Genomic DNA, 24285 nt, shown 5'->3' on the forward strand with positions numbered 1-24285 from the left:
ATGTTTGCAACTAGAAATAAAAATCATGGCATTAGTCAAATTCTCAAACCATCCAAAAGGTCTACTATCTAAATGCAAAAACCCAAAGTAATCTAACATACAAAGGAGATACATGAGTGAATTCACAGAGGACTTACAAATACAAGAAAGGCTATTATGTTCCTGCCAATGTACAGAGTTCAAAAATAAGAATTAAAAAATTCCAGTAAAACGTATTCAAATCACTGCAGAAAAGGCTGTTTGTCACTTCCTCTGAACAATAAAGTTTTTGTGCACATCAGGAATGGTGGAGAGACACTAGTTAAATTAAAAAATGTAAAACTACAATATTCAACATATATTTTTTCCAGAAGAAGTTCCAATACTTTAAGCTTTGTACAGCACAAAAAGCAGTGCTTCCTCTCTTTTTTAATGACAACATCCTCAAGTGCAAGGAAACAGCAGATTCTGATAAACAGAATATTATACTGCACTAATGTAACTACCCCTATTATCAAACAGGGTGTATTTTAGAGAAGTGAAAACATTCCATTTTTAACAGTTTCATAAAATACAATGTAATGGATGTTGCTTTGTTTTCAGCAATGTTTCTTGGTATCAGAAGAAAAACACAAGAATGAACATTATGTGTGAGAAATAAAATTCAGCTGTCCAACTGAAATCCAGCCAGTTCTTTTTTTTAAGGCGCCTTGGTGAAGCATTCTTAAATCTATTTGCTGCTATGCCCAACAGGTTGACTATTTCCCCTACAGTTTCAAAGCCTGGAAATCCCCTTCAAACCCTTCTAAACAGGATGGCTTTTCTCAGTATTGTATATGGTATCTCTATGTACTCTGGATTGCACACAATATGTTTGGCCTCTGTTACGCGCGCCTCTGAGTTTACAAATAACCCCTGAGTCAGGAGCTCCGGTGGCTGTAGCTTGGGAGGCACTGTCAGGAGCAGGAAGGTGCTTGCAGGCACTGGCTGCGATGTGCATGCGCTGCCCGTTCACAGCCTCTGCCCACAGCGGGCACTGCCGGCGCAGGACTCAGCTAACATCCATGGGATTAGAGGTAGAGGAGGTAAATGGCACACTTATCCCAGGCTATACTGTGCCACATTCAGAACAGAACTGACATATACCCTAAGCCCCCTTTGGGTCACTTAGGGGCAAATCATGGAGTTGGAAGGAGAACCAAAGCTTTACAGAAAAAAAAGTATCAGTCTAAAATGTAAGAGTTAGAATTTTATGTTCAAGGTTCCTTGGAAATAGCACCACCTCATTCAGTTGCAAAAGAACACTGAGATGAATGGGCTACTTCCTCTTTGTCGTCTCCTTATGTTCTAGAAGAATATGTAAAATCCCTGCTTAGCTCAGATCTGGTGTGGGAATTCACATGAGCACAACCCCATCTCTTCCTGCCTTCTTGACAGCACATACATGTCTCCCATAAGCTTCCTTCCCACTGCACAACAGCCCTTTCAGGCTTATCAGAGGTATGTAGGAGCCACAAAGGGAATGAAATTACAGCATTTGCGTAAACACCCAGGAGCAGCTGCAACATGAAAGTCATCACAGCAAAAGTTGATTCTGCCTCTTAGCATACCAATTATATCCTCTCAGGCTCAATAGCATAGCTCCCAATTAAATGCAGCCAGGGTAAACAAGCATCTGACAGAAAATATCACGTAGAAATTTGGTACAAAAGGTGACAGTCTTACTATAACTGTTTCCTTTCTATGGCAGCCCTGCAAGGCTGTATTAGATCATCATATGACATCCTAATAGACCTTCCAGAAGCTATGCATAAGGATCTGAATTGATGCTTATTTTTAATGTGTAACATTTATCACAGATAATCAGTTTTATAGTTTCATGCAAGCCATCTTTTCAACATATTTGTAAATAGTGTTCACTACCATTCTGATGTACAAACCTATGTTGTTCGATTTTGTTTCCCAAAACTAATTACAAAAAAGACTTATTCTTCATTAATCACTGCACAACAAACTACTTTTGGGGGATCCTCAACAAACCAAGTCTTTGCTCCTCATTTTCTACTCTGAACACTTTTATTCTTAAGTGATGGAAATAAAATAATGCAACGATGCCATTGCAAAAGTAAGACAAAAGACCATTACTCAGTGAAGAAAAAAAACAGATTCCAAATGCATTTATATATTCAATTTGAAACATTGTTGGAAAAAAATATTTAGAGCTCAAAGCAACTCAAACTGTTTCCCTGATTAATCATTTCATTGCAAGAAATATAGATCCACTAAAGAAAACTAGTTAGGAGAAAAGAAGGAATACAAAGCTAAAGTTTCCTATTTGAAGTGCAGCCACTAAAAAAAAAATGACTGACTGGAAAATGAAATCCCCCCCACCTTCTCAGATGTATTTGCTCACATCCTTATTTCAGCCTCATCACCTAGTTCCCCTCTGGAAGCCCCTGGCTGCAGAAGAAGTCACACAGTCTGACATACCTAAAATGGGCAGCATATTTTCATCACCACATGTCTGCTTTCATAGCACAAAGGCACTAAAAAGTCCCAAATTTATTTCTGGAAACATCTGATACATTATGACACTGTTTTGCCACTACCCCCACATCCATGTTCAAAATTCACTGAGGAAGCAGACTTTAAGCTGTACAAGCAACAGCAAACACACCAAGTTCATCTCCATTCAGGGACTACCTGCTGATACAGAACTGGAATGAGATCAACTTGAAACTAACAAGTAGGTGGCCCTGTAGTGATAAATGATGGAATTTCAGCTATCACACAGACTAACAGAATCTACTGACATCAAAATTTAATATAGTGTATTGAGTCTTTGTTTCATTAGATTGTATGCATTTAATCAATCAGGCTCTCACACAGAGGAACATAATTTCTACTACTCTTCAGATTGTGTGTGAAGGTCCTGTTACACAGAACTCCCTTCCTAAATCTCTCCACCTTCAACTGCTACTGCCAACCTAGCCCTGTCTACTTGATCCATTTGAAATTTTCAAGTCATACAGCATTCAATAGAACACATTTTGTTTATGATATTATAGAACACCAGTACCTATTAAATACTTAAAATGAATGCTACATTTTTAAGGAGAATTTTATTCTCCTGTACAATTCACAGGTAGATCAGATCAAAAGTCCTGAACTGATAATTAGATCTGTGTGGAAATGAGATGACTGCACAATAGGCTGCATGTATTAAAAATACCCCAAGATTGTTTCAAGTTTCAGTAACTGATAAACATGTTTAATGTCTGTGCCCACAGAAAGACTGAAAAATAAACCTGGTGTCCTCTTCCATATTTTCAAAGCTGGTGAAGAACTGAGGTGCCAGCTGCAGCAAATGCCCAATCAATACTCAAAGATAAAGCAAACCTACCCCGGGATGTGGTGTGGGCTCCATCTAGTGGGGCTCAGCTATGTTCCCTATTGCTACCACCAAATGTGTTATCTCCACACAAAATGTGTCAGAAATAGAATCATAAAATATTAAGGTTGGAAAAAACCTCCAAAATCATCAAGTCCAATCTGTGACCGATCACCACCTTGTCAACTAAGCCACAGCACTCAGTGTCCCATCCAGTCGTTTCTTGAACACCTCCAGGGACGGTGACTCTACCACCTCCTTGGGCAACCCATTACATGTTTTATCACCCTTTCAGTCAAAAAAAATTCTTCCATTCTTCCTCATGTCCAACTTCAACCTCCACTGGCACAGCTTGATGTTATGTCCTCTTGCCCTGTTGCCAGTTGCCTGGGAAAACAACCCCCACCTGGCTGCAGCCTCCTCTCAGGTACTGGTAGAGACCAGTAAGGTCTCCCCTGAGTCTCATTTTCTCCAGGCTGAACAACCCCAGCTCCCTCAGTTGCTCCTCCTATGACTTACTCTCCAGACCCTTGACCCTTGACCAGCTCTGGACATGCCCAGCACCTCAATGTCCTTTTCATGGTGAGGGACCCAGAACTGGATACAGGATTAGAGATGTGGCCTCAGCAGTGCTGAGTACAGGGGGACAGTCACTGCCCTGGTCCTGCTGGCCACACCATTTCTGATACAGGCCAGGATGCCATTGGCATTCTTGGCCACCTGGGCACACACACTGGATCATGTCCAGCTGCTGTCAAGCAGCACCCCCAGGTCCTTTTCCAGCTATTTTGTCCCCAGCCTGTAGCACTGCCTGGGGTTATTGTGACAGAAGTCCAGGACCTGACACTTTGCCTTGCTGAACCTCACAGAGTTGGCCTTGACCCACTGATCCAGCCTATCCAGATCCATCAGCAGAACCTTTCTGCCTTCCATCTCATGAACACTCCCACACAACTTGGTGTTGTCTGTGAACTTGCTGAGGATGCATTTGATCCCCTTGTCCAGATCATCATCAAAGGTGTTAAACAGGACTGGTCCCAACACTGAGCCCTGGGGAACCCCACTGGTGACCGCCTGCCAACTGGGTGTAGCTCCTTTCACAGCCACTCTCTGGGCCTGACCATCCACACAGTTTTTCATCCAGGGGAGAGCATACCTGTCCAAGCCATGGGCTTCCCCAGGAAAATGCTTTGGGAGGCAGTGTCAAAAGCTTTAGTGAAGTCACAGAACTGCAATATACTGTAGTGCCTGAAATTGCGCCCTCTCATATGTTTACCATGACCTTTGAAAAGCTTAATACTGTATACTGTAATTATAAGTATGAAAGTGTATCTTTAAAATTGAGGAGCAGTTGATAGGTTGGTGGGTTGTAAAAGGTGACAGAACAAAACTATAACCAATTATTTTACTTTTTTGCAAGCTCAAGATGTATTATTTTGTTCCATTCACTAGGTTTTATTCCATATTTAAAATTTAGCTTTCGGAAGATCAAAAGATTTTAATTTTTTAATGTAAGACCCCCCAACATTTTAATTATTTCAGCATCCATTAACAGCTGGCTGAAAATGCAAGAGCAAATAAAATATGAAAGATGTTGAGATTTAGATGCAAATTATAAATACAACTGGATACACACAGGATACTTTATGGCCTATCTAATGACCTACCAATGCTTAAAGCAAAGAAAAAATTTCTGGTGTTCTCAAAGTGCCTGAACATTACCTGTATATATATTACTTGTATATATACTGAACATTACTTCTAGCCAATTAACCTGACAGTGTAAAAGACCTACCTTTGGACTTGTCTTTCTAAAAGTGTCAGTTCCATGTATCACGTCCCTTATTATTCTCTCACTGAGATTACTGTATTCCTCTTCGGTGAGGTTACTGTCCTCCAGCTGATGCTTGCAAACTGGGCATTGTCCACTGCAATAGTGAAACAAGAAAATAAAAGGAAAAAGGCTTTTAAATAAGAAATTCCTTAAATATTACTAACTCATCTATAGTCTGTATATAAGAACAATTCTTTAAAAGAACCTCAACACAGTACAATAATCAGAAAATCAGTTGTACTCTTTCTGCGGTGCAACCAAAACCTACTAAAGCCACTCGCTCTTATATTCTTTTTATTTTTCTTGAAACCATTTTAATTTTATTCAAAAACTTATCCAAGTAGTCTACCTTAAACTTGTTTAGTTCAAAATAAAGTGTTCTTACAGTTCTAACAAAATAACCACTATGGAACCACTTGTCACCATTTTGTTCACAGATTCTTAACCCATGATAAAATGTGAGGTGATCTAAGTTAGTTTAGCTCTCAAAGTCTTTAACTGTTTACAGAAAGTAAGACAGAAAACAGACTTAGCTCTCAGTCTAAGAGTCTTTAAGACTCTTAAAGCCTGGAAAAGGCTGTCTAAAATATGATGAATTATTATAACAGAGTACAGTACCACACACATCCTTACAGAATAATAATCTATTTTATAGCAAACAACTCTTAAAAGAGTGAGCTATCACTGTTCTTTCAAGGACTTCAAAAACTGTGGGCTCTACATTGTGCTTTTACTTTACAGTATGCAATATAGAGTATTTTTAGAGACCACCTAAAATCCCCATAATCCATTGAAGACATTCTCATAATTAATACATTTATAATTGCCAAATTGCTACAAAAAAACATAAAACAATGTTTCAAATAGAATAACATTTAAAATAGCAGTTTACAGACATTAAGAAAACTGCACTGTAATAGAAACACACCCAAATATACCTGTGAAAACCTAAGAACCATTTTGTCTTCACTGAAAATGAGACAGGGAGAAATCTTTCAACTGTACAAATTAACTGCAGTGTGCAAACAGTATCAGTTTTCAAAAAGAGAACACTTTACACACCAAAGCTGCTCTGCTGTAGATCGTGTTAAACAACAGTATTATAAAGCCAACCAAAAAGAAAGTCTTTAAATCCTAAACAGGAGACAAATAAACCACACAGTAAAATGGCACCTCTTATTTTTCAGTGTGTTTTTCTGCCTTGGCTCTGCTAAGCATAACTCTTTTCCAAATGTGCATGCTGGGTCTTGTTTAATGTACGAGTTGAAAACTGGAGCTTGCCAAATTATGTCACAACAAAGGTTCATATTCTCAAGGACTGAAATACTTTTGTATATAAGGAATGCAATTTTTTTATATTTTTGAAGGAAGGGTTCAATATAGACGAATCAAGACAACCCCTCACTTATAAACAGAATTTTGCATTTACCTGTCTTTAATGTTGGTCAGGTGTCCTCTCCAGTTCCCTCCTGGTAAACTAATAGGTACAGATGGAAAGATAAATAAAAACATTAGGTAGGCTCTTATTTAACAATATCTGAATTACAAGTCAGAATAATTATATTTTGGTCAACATTTAGAAATAAAAAAACCGAACAATCATCTACCTTACAAAGAAATTATATAAAAATCCGTATTAATTTAGTAACACCTGGAAATATTATATAAAGAACCAGCATTTAACAACACACAAAAAACTAACACCATCAACATCAACAGTTTATGTTGTCCCAAATTTTAAGAACCACACAAACAATCAGCGTGCACTGACAACTTTTAAGTTACTGCCCTACACATTCATAAGCCATTCCAATAATGGTAGTGCATTCCCACTGCCACATTTTCCATCCAGGAAGACTAACTTCTAAAATGGCTTTGTAGTTCACATAAATCAAAGCCAACAGCTAAAAAATCACAGATGGGCTCATGACAAATATGGAATGGGTTCAGGTGAACTCCATTGTGCATATGCACTGTAACTAGTTGTAATCTGCAGAGTCTGACAATCACTACTCATGATAACAAACAGTGTAACCTGCTAAATATTGTGCTAAAACATAGAGCTAACTTTCAACTAGCTTACTACTTCTACACTCCAATAAATTACAGGAAAAGCCCTCATACACCTGTCAGTTTTCCTTATCTAGCACCCCAGAAAGAGATGAAGTCAGCTATTTTGAATTGCCATGACCCAACACGATTTCCTAATTTTTGTATGAAGGAATAATATTTAACAGGTAAAAGAAAAGGTGAAATCAGTAAAAATTTTAAACTTTCACAGTAAATAAAACGCATCTTTTCATGACAGCATGTCTTTTTGTGGAGAAGCAAAAATCAAAATGAGATGTTCAGGGGTCTCAGAGTTGATCTGTGGGATAATCTGAATCCCTCCTCCTCTCATGAACTGCATCTTGCTATTTAAACTTTATTTACCTTTCAAACCATAGCTTTATACTCCACATAAATGTTTTGTGAGGGTATATTTGGTTCTCTCTCAAATATAAGAGGATACCAAAGAGCTCTTTTTGTAACTCAGCACCTTTCATACCCCTGCTGAAGTCAAAAAATGACTGCAGGACATCCAAAGTTGGGACCACATCTTTAGCCAACATTTCATTGTACAGTTCAAAGGCGAGTTTCATTTCTTGGTGACGGCTGGCTGCTTTGATACAAGATTCATAGCACACCCGTGAGGGAATCATAATCTTTTTTACTTCTTCCAAAACAGTCAAGGCCATTCTCCATTGATTTGAATTGCTCAACCCCCTGATTAGAAGGTTGTAAGCCCCACTTTCTAAAATCTTAAACCTGACTTTCATGATGTCATACACATCACGGATTTCTGAAACCTGCCCCTGCTGGACACACAGGGTCAGGTATTTGACCAGCACATTGTATGCAATGTCACCATTACGCTTTGCCAGGTGGGTCAGCAAGGACTTGGCCACATCAATGGGGCTGTTGCACCTGATCATACTGTTCAGCATCACCTCTTCAAATATTTCAGGTGACTGGAAATTTTCCCTTAGTTTGTTCCATTCCTCAGCCTGCAAAGGTTTTTCTGGAGGTTGTACATTGCTAAACTTATGCCTTGACAGAACATGACTCATTGACCATTTCTTTGCAGCTCCAACAGAGGAAGAAAAGTGGAATTTCTCTTCAGGTATTTCTTTAGTCTCCTCATACCATCCTTTTCGTTCTTTGCAATCAATTTCAGACTTTTTCTTGGTAGGTAAGACATCAGTTTCTTTGGGGTCCACTGGTAAAGCAGTGCTGGAAGATGTCATAAAACTGAAACAGTTAATTTTTTCCCTATTAGGGATGCTCAAAGAGGCAGCAAACAGTTGTCGGCATCTTGAAACAGGCCAGAACATGTGACATTTCCACAGCAAAGCCTGAAAACCCTGCTGACTAGTTTGAGAAAAGAGTGCCATCATAAGACCAAACTGTCTCACTGCATCTGATGAAGTTATAAAACGAAAAATACAGTTTGTATGGGGATGTTTATTAATAGAAGCTGAAGGGCTGTCAAGCTGTGTAAGCTTCTGTTTCCAAATGCTTGTTCTGTGAGTCCTTTTTGTCTCTTACGGACACAAACAATGGTAATATCTTTTTTCACAAAAATCGATCTCTTAGACTGCGAGGACAATCATCCAAAATGAGGGTATCTTTCTTTCTAGAGAAGATGTTTCACATATTCCTGCTCGTTGGTTACAGCAGTGATGCGTACTGTCAGTGTTGTACGCAGAAAGGCAACGCTGACGCAGCTACACAAAAAGCACGGGGTTTTTCTTCCTGCCTTTGTCCAATTTAAGTCAGGAGATTTCCTAAAAATAAAAATAACACCACGACATCATGACCTGCTCCGTGGTTTCCTGTGATATTTACATCTGCATGCTAGCAAACACGAAACTCAAGGTAGCTCGACGATTTCAGGTGAGAAATCCCAATCCTGATCCTTCAGGCAGTCCCAGGGTTCCTACATTGCTCCCCGCACATTTTTCACCTGGTGACAAACTTCCATTTAACTTCTTTTCCCAATCCCAAATCCTTGGTAACGCCGCTGCCAAAGAGGCAGAGCAACACCGCGGGCGGTAATTACACTGAAATCCCAGGTACACGTTAGATTATACAGGTAACTAGCGGGTGGTCCGCAGGCTGGTCCGCCTTACGGGGAGACTCCGCAGGGTCCCACATCCCTCACTCGGTGCCCCGCGGACCCGGCCCGGTACCGCAGAACCCCCGGCTTTTGGGGAAGTCTTTCCCGCTCGCCCCTCTCTCCCTCATCCCCCCGCGAGGGGCCCACCTGACGCCGCGCGCGGCGGCCATGCGCGGCAGGCGCGTGCACCAGGGCAGGGCGGGCCGGCTTCCCATTGGCCCGGAAGCGCGCGGCGGGCCCGGGCCCGCGCGTGCAGCCAATCGCGCCTCAGCGGGCGGGGCGACACGCGATCCGCGCGCCCCGGCAGGACGGGCGGGGCTGCTCCGCCATGTCGGGTGCGGGCAAGGAGCTTCAAAGGGCAGGGGCGCGTCGCGCGGGGCAGCGCGCATGCGCGGGGAGGCGGCGGCGGGCGCGCGCCGATGGACTGGGAGCGGAGGCTGCGGGCCCGGCTGGCCGCGCGCCGCGCGCGTGAGTGCCCCGGGATCGGGAGCGGGCGGGCCCGGCGGCCCGGGTGCCCGCAGTCACCGGCGGGGCGGGGCGGGGCACGGCCGGCGGGGCGAGCGCCGGCCTCTCCGCTGCTGCCGGACTTCGCCGGGTCCGGGCTGCCGCAGGGGCCGGGCGGGTCCCGGAGCCGCCCTGCGGAGAACCGAACTCCCGCGGGTCAGGGAGCGGTGAGGGCTGCGCTGCCCGGCACACGCCCCGCCGCAGCCGTGGCTGGGAGCGGGTCGCTCGCGGCTGAGCGCACCCAGCGCTGCCGCAGGTGCGCAGCCACAGCCCCGGGCGGCACGGAAAGGCGATTTGAGGGGCGGCTCGCAGCGCCCCAAACAGTGCTGCTGCTGAAGCGGGAGCCCTGCTGCTCTGCCAGGCATCCTCATGGAGCTGCTACGTGAGCTGCTCCATACCTTGCATTGAATCGGGTGTGTGCAGTCATTGGAAGAGGTGCTGTGTACATACTCACGGGACATACTCTTATGTAATGGGTCTGTTCTCCACTAATTTCCACCTCATATTTGTGTTACTGAACAGCACAACCAGATAAGCCTCAGTATTAGCTCTATTTTTCAAGCCCCTCGTTATGTTAGAACTCTGTTTGGAGTACAGGGTTAACATTCTTTTCTGTGTCAATTAGCCAAAAAGAGTGAACAAGAGCTAAAGGATGAAGAAATGGAATTGTTCACAAAATATTACATGGAATGGAAAGGAGGGAAAAAAAGTGACAGCATGTCATATGCAAACATACCACGATTTTACTACAGGGTAAGTGAAGTATCCAGGTAAACTTCTAACAAGAGGCTATTCTATGTTATAAAAAATGTTATGCTCACTCACAGGGACCCTGCAGCTTCAGAAGCTAAAGTAGATTGAAATCTGAGCAATGTGAATTGCTTAGTCTATTTTTTTGTTTTGTACAATTGTGAATTTCAGCAGTTTTAAATAAGTACTAAGAATCTTACCAGAGTCAGTGAAATGTTTTGCTAATCAGTGTGCTTGGTAAAGATAGGAAGTTGTCTTTCAGAGGCACTTAATGTTCTAACTAAATTTTGACGTACTGGTGTTATACATATGTATCTTCTGTTTCCTGCTTAGACACAATGGGATGCTCCCTCATGAAAATGGTGGGTCATTGGTCTTGCAGACTAGACATGGATCTGTTGTTTGCATCATCCATCAGAAATGCTTGGTCCAGCAACCTAGTTGTGAGGCTAAATCAGATTGGGATGGGAGCACATGTTGACATCTTGATATTGCTGGCACTCAGCAACTTGACCACTCAGCTGCTAACCTCTCTGTCAAACCTCTCATGGTCACGTATTCCTTAGGGTCTCACGTTTCTGCCAATACAGTTTTCAAGTAGCTAATGTTTCAGTTGATGCATACACATGCAACTCTCCAAGTTCCAGTTGGTGCTGTACAGTTTGGCATGTAAATATTGGCAGAAATTTCACACTAGGTGTTCTTTTATCTTATTTGTTGGCCAAACAAGTCTGGTAGACTGTCACACTTCGGAGAGTCAGGCCTACCACAAAACAGAATGTTCTGTTTCTCCTGAGTAAAACACAACAGTAAATGTCTTTCATGTGTGAGCCCTCATACCTAGCAACCATGGGAAAGTGCTTACTCAATGGGTTATCAGGTATGAGGTACTTCTCTGCCTCTCCTGTTAAAGATGTCCTGCTTTAAGTAAGTGCTTCATTATTGAAATGGTTTGAGACAGTGTGCAAGTGATATCCCTTGTAGCAGAAGCTAGTTTGGTAGACTGGCTATTTTCTGTCATGTGAACAACTTCAGTCAGAGCCTGTGATCAAGACTACCTAAGAATACTTGCTGGGTGTGTAGTTTTTGAATGATCCTGTGCTGAAAATTAAAATGCCATGATGTTTCCAGCTGCCAGCTGAAGATGAAGTCTTGCTTCAGAAATTAAGAGAAGAATCTAGAGCTGTCTTTCTGCAAAGGAAAAGTAGAGAGCTGTTGGATAATGAAGAACTGCAGGTAGGAAAATAATTTCTTTATGTCTTGTAGTGGCTTCTGAATGGATTTAGATTATCTCCTGTCAGAGTTTGATGATTTCCTATCTGCCCACAGAATCTAGTGGTCAGGTGCTTTGTATTTGGGCACACAGTACTTGGTAAAGCTGAAGTGCTGCCTAGTATTGGACTGGTAATGCCAGTGTGAAGCTCCCTCATTATGTTATATGGGAGGACTCAATTGATGGCTTCCAGTTTTCCAGCACGTTGCAATGATTTCCCTGGTGGGCCCAGATGATAAAATAAGTTCTGTTTATGTATCGCTGAGAGAGACTCCTAAGATCTCCTAAGATGGTTGATTTTATTACACTGCAAAGACAAAAGGAGCGTGACCCTAGGAAAGCTAGTGGTGGAGGGAGAGTGTGCATGTGTTTAGCAGCATTTAAGGGATTGGAAGTAGCACACACTCACTTTTCTGGCTAAACTGTCCATGTGTCCTGATTAACTGAGAAAACCTTGCATCAGGCCCACATTTTTGCTGAGTTTCTTAAATGCTAAATCTTAAGCACGTTGCTGTCTCTAAAGAGATATCTTCTTAACCAAATATAAATACCTTTTAAGAATCTTTGGTTTCTGCTGGACAAACATCAGACATCACCAATGACTGGGGAAGAAGCAATGATTAATTATGAAAACTTCTTGAAAGTTGGTGAAAAAGCTGGACCAAAATGCAAGTAAGGCTTTCTTCTCTTGTATGCGCTCATTTTGCCTAAACCTAAGTGCTACTGTAACATTCACTTGCTAAAATAGATGGGAACAGTTTAATGGTGAGAAAAAAATTATATCCATGTAGTTACTGATGAACTGGTTACTTTACATCCTTGTAAAGGTGTACTCTGCCTCTCTGAGGTGACTTGTAATAGAGGTGCCTAAAAGAATGGTAGTGAATCCCTTTGAAGAAAATTTTTTATCAGCATGAACATTTTTAGGTGTTAGTGGTCAGCAAATAGCACATTATGTAAATTAACTGGAAATCATGTCTCCAGTGATATTGCCCAACCTTCCCTAATATCTTCTGATGCAGAATTTCCTTCCAGATGTGCACAGTGAATGGTAGTTCTTTATACTCCTTTTGGAGATGGCTGTTGTGCATATAGCTTTGTGATTGAGCTTCGGGCAGAAGCCAATTATTTGTCATTACTGGCAGTTTCTTTTATGTGCATATTGTTGTAGAAGATTGGAAGCTATCAAACACATTGTAATAAAGAGAAATTTACAAACACATTGTAATAAAGAGAGTAAAAGCTCTCAAAAGTTCTACATCACTGAAGAGTCTCATGAGCAGAAACGTAGCTTTTTATTGAGTTTGCTGTTGTTACTTGGTAGGATTCCACCTAATGAGTGTAATGTAGCATATTAACACATTCTGAGTTAAAACATTACAGGATCTGTAAATGTCAAAAACTGGATCTGTCAGTGCAGTGTAATCAGATGCATAGAAGTAGCTTTGTGTTTGTTTTACAGGCAATTCTTTACAGCGAAGATCTTCGCTAAGTTACTCCATAATGATCCTTACGGGAGAATATCTATCATGCAGTTTTTCAATTATGTCATGCGAAAAGGTTAGTGGATGCTTCTTCTGTGGTAGAAGTTGTTTCATTTTAAAGCTATTTTCAGCTTTATTAGTTACTTGATGATCCCTTCAACAGCAGTGAGATCTGCCCTTAACTGCAAATGCTGTTTTTCTTGAGGCTTGGGATTTTTTTCTTGTTCCTAGAAGGTGGTCCATCTGATTTATTAAAGAAATATGGATATTGATCTAGCACCGATATCCAACTGTGACAGACAAAAACTCTCTAACAGTTTAAAGTTAGAAAGTGTATGTTTATTGCGACGCCGGGCAGCGTGCGGGATAGCTCCCAAATACACACCACACCTTTCAAATGATTACAGAGTCCTTTTATCCACACAAGAATTGAATATCCAAAATACAAATACATATTCATAATTTAGTACATCCCATTCCTTGCTTCGTATGCTAATCATTTCAAAAGCTATTAAGCATGCATAGTTTGTTTCTTGAAATGGGTTGGTGGTCCCTTTCATGGGGAGGGGTCCCGAAATGTGGAAGTAAATGAAGTCTTCCTCATTTTGACCTTTCTACCTTTTCAATGCTAATATGACAAATGAGCCTTGGTAGAACTCCCATTCCTTGTCTTCAATTGGTTTCAGAACAGAGGAGGCCCACAATTGTCTTATGTTCCTAAAAGCTATTTGTCAGTTTCTATATTCTTCATTATAAACCCAGCTAACTAAACATTGTGTTGACAAGCAATCAATTATTAGTTAACTACTAACTCTTAACTTCATCAAGGCCTACTTACAGAATCCTTTTATTTTAATTAACTCTAGTAAGGCTTGTCTCTAACTAAAATCTTAGCTCCTCTAAAATCTCTAAATCTCTTAAAGTTTATGTTTCACATCATACCTCTGAAATCCACCTCTCCCTGGCCACAGATATGCATGACCTGTTTGTTATATATATTGTCATTCTAATTTCCTTTATTTAGGCAATACTGTGAAGTGCAAAGCAATACAGTTCCATGGCAGGTTTGATCTTAACCACTGTGGTTGGGCAGATAGCTGTTTGCTGTTTGTCCTTCTACAGAGTGATGCTGTCAATGTTTTCTAACTGTTTGTCAAATATGTCCGTGTGTTTCTATGCTTGTCACTTACCATATTTTCAGCTATTTATTATAGCTAGCCAATTGAGCTGAAAAATGCCTTTTAAGAAAAAAAAAAAAGTATTAGATGTTGTTTAAAAGCACTAGGCTGGCTAGCAGAAAGGAAGATTCTCATTATCTTTTGCCCTGGCTACTGTGTTCTTAGATCTGCTAAAGCCCTCAGGAGAGGAGAATAGCACCTTTCTCTGAGCAGCTCAGCTTGCTTAACTTAAAATCTTGTGCTGCGGGGGATGAGAAATGTGTTGAGCAGAAAGCATGATACACAGGTGTGCACAACATGCAAGAAATGAGTAATATTTCCATTTCCAACAACAAACCCAAAAGCTGCAGGATAGGAGACTTACAGCAAAGTCTGTTAGAATTGTATGCATTTCAAAAAGACCCATCCAGATGGACAGAGGTTTTTCAGAGCTTGTTTCAACCAGAAGTTTTGAGTCTTATGTATTTAGGATGATGCCTTTCTTCTAAGTAAACAAAATAAAAAAAAAACCAGTCGTCACCACCAAATCACTACATGTGTGATGCATTTACCTTTAAACTTAAGCCTCACTGTATAATGTCTGCTATCTGACTCTTAGCACACCATGAGAAACACTTACCTTGAAGAGTGAATGTTATGAAGGACAGCTCATATTGCATAAGAGGAACTTTTGAACTGTTTCTTCAGAAAATGGGATTAAATTTAATGTTGAGTATGTGAATAATAGTTTTTATTAATCTAATCTGTACTCCATCACTGTTAACAGCGCTTTAACAATGGCTTCAAGCACGTTGTCCTGTAGATTTTCAAATTAATGTGCCTTCTCCTTACAAAGAGAAGGAGATGTGTGATTCTAATTCTTGTGTTGTAACTCAGAAGTGAGGGCCTGACCTTTGGCTGTAGCTGCAGTTCTGGTGCTATACGAGGGGTTGTAGCAATCTATTTGTATATGACATTGTGCAGCTGTTCAATGCAGTGAAAATGCACTGCTACATGTTTCTAAGTCAGTGAGAGAGAACAAATCCATATGACTCCATATAAGCAACTGTGTGTGCTTGCAGCCTGGAAAGCCCAGGCTGCACCAAAAGAAGCATGGCCAGCAAGTCAAGGGAGATGATTCTCCCCCTCTGCTCTGAGACTCTTGAGACCCCATCTGGAGTCAGCACAGGAAAGATGTGAGCCTCTCCTATGACCACAGGCTTAGAGAGAGTTGGGGTTGTCCAGCCTGGAGAAGAGAAGGCTCTGGGGGAGCCCTCATTGTGGACTTTCAGTACTTAAAGGGAGCGTATAAAATGGAGCGAGAATGACTTCTTATCCAGGCAGATAGTGATAGGACAAGGGGAAACAGTTTTATATTAAAAGAGGAGACATTTAGACTAGATGCTAGGAAGAAATACTTTACTCAGAGGGTGGTGAGGCTCTAGAACAGATTGTCCAGAGAAGTTGTGGATGCACCATCCCTGGAAGTGTTCAAGGCCAGGTTGGATGGAGCTTTGAGCAATCTGATCTAGTGGGTGGCATCCCTGCCTGTGGCACGAGGACGTTAGAAATAGCTGATTTACAGTTGCTTCTAATCCTAGCCATTCTGTGATACACCAAATAAAATGTGGTGTCTGCTCAGCCATATTTCACATCTACTTATTGTAAGGCAGTCATGGCAATGGTGTATATTTATATTATAAATAGTATATATTTATGAAGTATACTGCAAGTGACTCTTTAAAAATTTAGAGACTGAAACAGTGTTTCTAAGCAGTATATGACATGGCTTTGCTTAAAGCTCTGAAAAATGGGAAGAGACACTTAAAATCCAACTGTGCCTTGCAGCCTCTAGAATAACATCAAATTTTGGCATGAACTCAAAAGCCCCATAGGTTTCTTGCATTGTAATTGTGTTTTCTGTTTCACAGTATGGCTTCACCAGACAAGAATAGGTCTCAGTTTATATGATGTGGCAGGACAAGGCTACCTCAGAGAATCAGTAAGTCAATTCTTGATTAACTTAATGTCTCTCTTTAAATCAAATGACAGAGCATCAGAAAGATCCCAATTTTTTTCTTGTAAAAGAAATTTTTGTCTTGTAAAAGCTTATAACATAACATAGATTTGGGGTGGGCACATTTGTTTGGATAAACTGCAACTCATGTATTCAAGAGATGTGGTGAGAGTGGTGCTAGCCTTTTAAACTTATAGGTAATTTTCTGAAAAAAGGATTTAACGCTTGTTTCCTTTTCTTAATTCTGCAGGATTTAGAAAACTATATTTTGGAACTCATCCCTACTTTGCCACAACTGGATGGCTTAGAAAAATCTTTTTACTCCTTTTATGTCTGCACAGCAGTTAGAAAGTTCTTCTTCTTTCTGGATCCTCTCAGAACAGGTAGGTCTCTTAAAATGCTTCCACTGAAGCTACTTGTGTTTTCAAAGCAATGTATAGTTCTCCTGTAGGCTTTTGTTCAGCACTGAAGATTATTCTCCCCTGAAGACCATGACTCTTTACTGTGGTCTAATAATCTACTTGTACAACTAATGAATTTCTGTGAGATACCGATCAGTTGAGGTACTCTAGAGTTTTCTCATAGAAACTGACAAATAAGATACTGTTTCCTCATAATGAGCCATTAGCAGTAGCTAATTTTGTACGTGTTTAGGGTGAACAGAAAACACAGCAACCAACAACACAACTGCTTGTCAGAACATCCTCAGAGCTGTGGAAATGCTCAGGAATGGTTAGAGTGATGTGCTTTTCGTGTGACTAAATCTGTGTGCACCATGTAGACCCAGTAGAAAAGGTCTGCAGTTAGGTCTGATAATGCTAGTTACAAGTGTAGCTCCCTCCTATGCCCTCGATTTAAGTCACAAACTGCACGTGTTTTCAAGGTCCAGCTGTGCCCCTTGTAAAGGTCAGAATTGTGTGGGCAGCAGCTTCTGACAGAGGTAATTACAAGCGTTTGGAGAGGGTGGGTGGGAAGTTAAAGTGCCATTATTTTGCACAGCTGTTAGCACAGTGTCTGTGCACCAGTCAGAGCTGCACCAGCAGAAGTGCATTCTGCTACCTTAGCTTTGTGTCACAGCTGTAGTTTTGAAGACGTAAGAATATCATGTCACTTAGGAGACTATTGTTATTCATCAGATGTTTTAAGCATGCTTTCTTTGCATTTTTATTTTACATTTTGAGTAGTTGATGTTGAATGTTCACATTTATTTTAATCTAGTTTTCTGGCATTTAAGGCTTCAGGATAGCTCTTGCCAATATCAGGCTAGCTTTGTCCAAACATTTTAAAAGGTATTTTATTTTATCTCTGAAATTAGAGCCTTATCCTTGATGTTAGACATGGGTTTTGTTTAGCTTTTGTTTCTTAAAAAGGCATCGTTTTCTGCTCCAAATACTTCTTTCTTAAGTAGAACCACCTAAATTATACTAGTCAAATGGATATGTTGGCTGAGCAACTGTTAAAATGTACTTTCTTTTTCTTGCTGCAGGGAAGATAAAGATACAGGATATTTTAGCTTGCAGCTTCCTGGATGATTTACTGGAGGTAAAGGTCTCTAACATATACTGTTATATTTTAATTGACCCCTTCTGAATTCTAACTTTATGTTTCACTTAGTTAAGGGACGAAGAACTTTCTAAAGAAAGTCAGGAAACAAACTGGTTTTCTGCTCCTTCTGCATTAAGAGTTTATGGTAGGTTCCTTTATATGCCAACACTTTTCTTCTCTTTCTAGTATGACTTAGTCACATTATTACTGCTATTTTTCCCCTGCTTTTGTCATGTTAAATCCTGCTGCTAACTTGTCTTTTCAAATCCTGTATTCACCCTTTCAGTTTATCTTCCTGACTTTATTTATAATTTTGGTTCTCCACTGTTGCTCTTTATTGTGGTTTTAAAATCTGTCACTTTGTTGCGCAAGATTCCTCCTGTAACCTTCTCTTCTGGCTCTGTTCATGCCTTTGCATCGTTTTTAGCTCTTTATGAATGCTTACAGCATATCTGTGTAAAGTAATATGCTCTTAGCCTCCTGCTCCTCTCTCAGTATCCACAGCTATTAACTTACATTAGAACTGCTAACACCTCATTGTGGGAATCCCACTTCTCTCCCTCCATGTTCTGTGCTTATTTCTGATGCTTTGTGAATATTATTGTGGATCTAGTAAATTCTCACTTAACTGCATTACTTTTATTATGGAAATTAGAAAATTTAGCATTTCAATGCTTATTTTTCTCAGTTGAGAGAATTCTTTTCTGATAGAGGTTCTGATATTATGGTTTGCTTTTTTTTATCTCCTTCCTAGGTCAGTACTTAAACCTTGATAAAGATCACAATGGCATGCTCAGCAAAGAAGAGCTGTCCCGCTATGGAACAGGGACTCTGACCAACATATTCTTGGATCGTGTCTTTCAGGAATGTTTAACTTATGATGGTGAAATGGTAATTACATGTTTTCCCTTTGTCCACAGCATAACATCTTTGGCTTATTGAGTTGAGAAATGTCTAATAGTCAGTATCTTTAAAGGGTAGCTTGAGGTAAAGTAACTTCTGTTTATCATTGTGCACACAAATGACCATGCAACACATTAGAAAGTTAATTTTCTTAAGAGCAAGTTGATTGTAGTGTGGCCTAAAAATAAATTGCTTATTTGAAAAAACGGAGGTGATAGAAAATCCAGACAGCCTACAAGAAAGCCACTTGTAGATTCAATTACAAAGTGCATGTTGAAAAATGCAGCAATACTTTTTAGTTAAGTGTAATGTTTTAAAGAGAACCAAAGACAAGGTGGCACACGTGAGATTAGTGCAAGTTAGCTAAGCTGTCAGCTTCTTCATGAAGACAACGGTGGTTTTCATCGTAAGCTTTCCATAGCTGTGAAAAATGAAAAGTCTAACTAATTTAAAGTAACACTTTATATCTATATTTTTTGAAGCTTTACTTAATGTTCAGCCACAATTCTTGTCTGCATTCAGAAGACTGGAGAGTGAAGTGATAAGGTCACTATACAGCCCTTTTGCCACCTGAGGAGTTTTTTTGTTAGAGTCACATAATCATTGAGGACATGAGGGATCCTCTTAGTTGTCCTGTTCTGGACTTGAAGCAGTAGGTTCATCTCTCTTGCATGGGGGAGACCAGAGTGGGACCCAGTGCCTGGATGTCGTGTAAGCAGTGCTGGGTAGAGAAGGATCACCTTCCTCAGCTTGCCACCAAAGCGTTTCTTAATGCAGCTGAGGGTGCTGTCAGCGGCCTTTGCAAGGGCCTGTTGCAAAGCTTCTTTCTGATAGTCAGCCCCCAGCTCTACAGGTACATGGGGTTATTCCTCCCCAGATACTGGATTTTGCCTTCCCTCTGTTGAACTTGATGAGGCTCCTGTTAGCCCGTTTTTCCAGGCTGTCAGGCTCCCTCTGAATGACAGCACAACTCCCTGGTGTTACAGGTAAACAGGGTCATTATACACACAGGGCTGCAGGATTTCTGTCCTTGTCACAACTGTATCTTGACTGGGAAACCAAGAATCCATACTAATGAAAAAGAAAAGTGTGATACTTCTTGAATGAAAAAGAGTGATACTTATTTGGAACATTAACTAATGTTTCTGGCACTTAATTTGCCAAACCTCTGACTCTGGTTTAAGGATTATGTACTTAATTGTCCATATAGTTCACTATTTGGTACCAGTAGGCTTACTGCCACTAGACATTTAAGTTATGGTAATGAAAACATTTTATATGTTTTTCTTCACTAGCTGGGTATGTTCAGCAGTTTAAAGATATATTAAACATTGTTTAAAAGCATATATATGGCATGTTGCATTTGGATTTATGCTTGGAATGCTATTTTGCCTCTAAAATTGCAGGACTTGCCATTATCAGCAGACAATAAAAAGTAACTTTTCTGTGCACATTAGTGGTTTTTCTGTGCACATTAGTGGTAGCAGCCATTTTTTATTTCATGTTGTCTTTTTCAGAAAATAAACTGATCCCCTAGAATGAAATAGCTGCCAATTACAGAGTTCCTGCTTGCAAAATCAATTTAGAAAGAAGACTATAATAAACGTGATTGTGTCTACTTCTAGGACTATAAAACCTACCTGGACTTTGTGCTTGCATTAGAAAACAGAAAGGAGCCTGCAGCTCTGCAATATATTTTCAAACTGCTTGATATAGAGAACAAAGGACACCTGAATGTCTTTTCCCTTAATTATTTCTTTAGGGTAAGTCTCTTTATACAAGTAGGCCATTTGCTGTGTTTGTAGTGTTACAGCCTCTGTGCTTCTGCATGCAGATCTGCAGGAAATCACTTTAAATTACCAATAGCCACAGGTAGTCTAGTAACGACTTCTAAGAAGATTTAATTTTTTTTTAAAGACTAAAATTGGAAAGATTTCAAAAGGTATTTTCAGTATTTTATCTGCAGTTGAAATTAACTGGTTTGATTTTGAGTAGGAAAAATATTTTCTATTGATTTGGGTTTTTTTTAATTGAAAATTGTCATAAGATTGTGTGATGATTACCTGTTAAAATCTTTTATGATGGTTCTAATTGATTATTGCCCATGGTTTTAATTTCAAACTGTAATCCTAAAATTCACTAAAAGAAATGAAGATAATGAAATTTATTGATAGGCCTATACAGCTGTGGGATTTTTCATGCAGTGATTTGCTTGCAAAAAAGCTATTGCATTTTTCATAGTCTGCATTTGTACACATTGCTTCCAAAATAGATTTAAACTAAGCTTATTTTTTTAGTTGCTGTTAAGATTAACTTAAGATTGTAAAATCTTCCTCCAAACTTGGTTTTTGTGTGATGGGTTTTTGTTGTTTTGGGTTTTTTTTTTTTTCTTCTGACTAGTGGTGATTTTGGTTTGGAAAGGGGGCAAGTGTTTTGTTGTTTTGTCTTGTTTTTCTCATCGATACCTGAGATATCTTGGGAAGGGAAGTGCTATGCAGTAAAATAATATTTTTGCTGTGGATGGTTTTAGCTGAGTTATGAGCTTGATGCTTTATTCATGTGCAGGATTCCCTCAGTAGTATCTATTCAGACACAGGAGAAACACTCCAAATTTTGTTATATGGATCTTTGTATTATAACTGTGAAAATAATGTCATGGTGCTTAGCTTTATACTTAAAGGATGAAGAACAAGGTATGTACTTCATTCAGTCAGTAAAGCATTCAGGCCTGCTCAAGGCAGGATCTTATATCCACCTTGTTTCTGTATTGTAACACGTCTCCTTTTGGACATGAAACGTTCAGAGTTTTCCTTGAAATCAGAACAGTTCCTCTTGACTCTGTGAATGATTGCTTTTCTGCTAGCATTAAGTGTGAGTAGCTCTGCTCCTACAGAGGATATGCTGACAAGGCTGTGCAGCTTGTGCTAGTGAAACAGTTTTGTTCATAGCTGTTACTTGCAGATGTAGGATTGATGATGCAGATGTTTAAATAGTACCACATTAAAATAATTGATTTGTCTTTCTGCTGATTGCTCATGTTCGTTCTCTCTTTCCTTAGCCTGTATTTCATACTGTGTCAGAAATGTAACCTTATGGTTTTTGAGTGTATTAGTATCTTAAGTTTCGAGTGTTGAGGGATAATATGAAAATTGCTCTAACACTGGTCATGATGAAAGTGAGATTTGTATCATACTCATTAAGAACTGTGAACTTAGAGATGTATATCATTGATAATGCCTTAACTCACCCCTGCCTCATGTATGGAAGAAAAGTGATTGCAAGCTGTACCATGAATGCTTTGTTAGAGGGCAATACAGCTTAAAATGCAGAAGCATTTAATAACTTTCATACAGTGTCAGTATAATACTGCACTAGCCATTCCTAACTTCTCTTTTTTCTAGGCTATTCAGGAACAAATGAAAATTCATGGACAAGAACCAGTTTCTTTTCAGGATGTCAAGGTTAGCTTTACCAAATGGAGTACTGTGTAAAATCTTTGAATAAGCATTTAATAATTTAATTACATTACATCATAATTTCTATGTTGCTGTATATTTCCTTGGAGAGTACTAGAAATGAGCTGACTTGCCCTACTCATAGGTTTGAAAATGCCTTTCTAGTCAGCAGTTGCTCTGTAAAATAACTGATGTGTTCTAGTAGTTTCCTTAATAATAGAGAAATTACCTTCAAATACATGTTGCTGTTTCTTACACTTGAAGGTACTTCCTAAGTCCATTTTACAGTTCTGGCTGGGGATCATTCCTTGGGGGACAGGGGGCAGACTGGTGACTGAAACAAACAGCCTATAAATTTGATTACTGCCTACTGTATATTTAGTTTCAGTACTTAAAAAAAAAGTACAAGAGCTTCTACAAAACTTTAGCTCATACAAGTGAACTGAGATTAATTTTGCCACTTTGAGGCTGAGGCCTCCCCAGAAAAGCAAATTCTTACTTGAGATGTGGGAGCTGAGGACACTGCTCTGAACTGTAGCAAATCAGTCAGTGTGCTTTGTATCTTAAATGCTTTGGGGCTTAACAGCTGCTTTTTGTAAATTGGTGTGGGTGGCACTAGTTACCCAAAGATCATTCTGTATATGGTATGAAACAGCCATTATTCTGCTCATTAATGTGTGGGGCTTTTCTCTCAATTTTGACTTGTCTTTCATAGGATGAAATCTTTGATATGGTAAAGCCTAAGGACCCTTACAAAATCTCCCTTCAAGACTTGATCAATAGCGGTCAAGGAGACACTGTTACCAGCATTCTCATTGATCTGAATGGGTTCTGGACCTACGAGAACAGAGAGGTCCTTGTGGCAAGCGATAACGACAGCACTGCTGATGTTGATGATACGTGATGTCAAATGGGAGCACACTGTATCCCTAGAGATCTCAATCTGATGGGCCAACTGCTGGAAGCTGGAAACGTTCATTATCTGAATTAATTCCTCTTCCATTTTGCTTCTCTCCCTTCCTCCTTTGCCCCCACACATGATATAAAATGTGGTACACGAATCACAGAACTAAATTCTGAAACCAAAAAAAGTATTGTTTAAGAGGCAAAAATAACCTTTCTTTAAAATAAATATTTTTTGACTTTTTTTCATGTGTACCAAGCCTTATTCTTATTTAAATACCTTATTCTAAGTGTGAATTTAACCTGAAAGTAAGACTGTGGTTCTTGCTATCTTCAGTACTGGCCAGTAATCCATTCAGCCATCCCAAACCTCCTTTTCCATTCTGCATGGCTTCCTCTAATGACAGCACTACTGAGCATTCTGTTGTGAAGGCAAAAGTTTTCAGTAAGAAGTAAAGAATTTAGGCCTTTTTCTTGCATGCATGACCAGCTTTAAGTGTGTAACAGGAAGGATAAGTAAATTATTGAACTGGATAGTTACCTAATTTTAAGAGGTTTATTAACAGAAATAAAACTGCACTAGCTTTAGATCTAGTTAAAACTAATCCAAACACCTGTATGGAGGCTTTCACCTAGTTAACCTCCTGTGCAAGAATTTTACATAATCTATCTTAGTTGTACAACTGAGCTACAGCAATAGCAGTTAAAGCTGTGAAACTCTCTTAATCCTTAAGAAAGCCACAGAAGTGTTTCAGCTTTCAGATAGAATTACAATAGCTCCAGGCCAGAAGTGTTTATAATCCTGCATTATTTATTAGTTTGAGGTAGTGCTGAACACATGAGAGTCTAAGGAAGGGGTGGGGGTAAAATGATATTTTGAATTGTGGTGCCTGAATATTCAACCAGCATGTGTGACTTAGTAAAGATGAAA

At 39.9% G+C, this 24285-nt stretch overlaps 2 protein-coding genes across 6 annotated transcripts in view; one reads left to right on the forward strand and one right to left on the reverse strand.

The window, feature by feature from the left end:
* PRORP (protein only RNase P catalytic subunit) overlaps positions 1 to 9596 on the reverse strand; it is a 37423-nt gene extending 27827 nt beyond the window's left edge. Inside the window, exons 1-4 of one of the 4 annotated variants that reach the window (XM_053944590.1) lie at positions 9511 to 9596; positions 7638 to 9031; positions 6634 to 6681; positions 5166 to 5298 (exon numbers count right to left, since the gene is read on the reverse strand). In XM_053944590.1, the coding sequence (XP_053800565.1) occupies positions 5166 to 5298; positions 6634 to 6681; positions 7638 to 8641 (1185 nt within the window). In that variant the 5' untranslated portion in view covers positions 8642 to 9031; positions 9511 to 9596. Of the gene's footprint in view, positions 1 to 5165; positions 5299 to 6633; positions 6682 to 7637; positions 9032 to 9210; positions 9478 to 9510 lie in introns of those variants that run through there. The other 3 variants (XM_053944588.1, XM_053944589.1, XM_053944591.1) reach the window with 3 other exon arrangements.
* Positions 9597 to 9757: 161 nt separating this feature from the next.
* On the forward strand, positions 9758 to 23598 carry PPP2R3C (protein phosphatase 2 regulatory subunit B''gamma). Of its 2 annotated transcripts, none has more exons than XM_053944599.1 (13): positions 9758 to 9831; positions 10493 to 10620; positions 11749 to 11853; positions 12450 to 12562; positions 13353 to 13450; positions 16463 to 16533; positions 16799 to 16931; positions 18035 to 18090; positions 18163 to 18238; positions 18848 to 18984; positions 20622 to 20759; positions 22398 to 22457; positions 23167 to 23598. In XM_053944599.1, the coding sequence occupies exons 1-13, from the start codon at positions 9783 to 9785 to the stop codon at positions 23353 to 23355; spliced, it is 1353 nt and encodes a 450-aa protein (XP_053800574.1). In that variant the 5' UTR covers positions 9758 to 9782; the 3' UTR covers positions 23356 to 23598. The 2 variants fall into 2 exon arrangements, with proteins under 2 accessions (XP_053800574.1, XP_053800575.1); XM_053944600.1 differs by lacking the exon at positions 9758 to 9831 and adding an exon at positions 10262 to 10280.
* The last annotated feature ends 687 nt before the right edge of the window (positions 23599 to 24285 follow it).

This window comes from Vidua chalybeata, chromosome 6, assembly GCF_026979565.1.
Source record: "Vidua chalybeata isolate OUT-0048 chromosome 6, bVidCha1 merged haplotype, whole genome shotgun sequence".
Taxonomy (NCBI): Eukaryota; Metazoa; Chordata; class Aves; order Passeriformes; family Viduidae; genus Vidua; species Vidua chalybeata.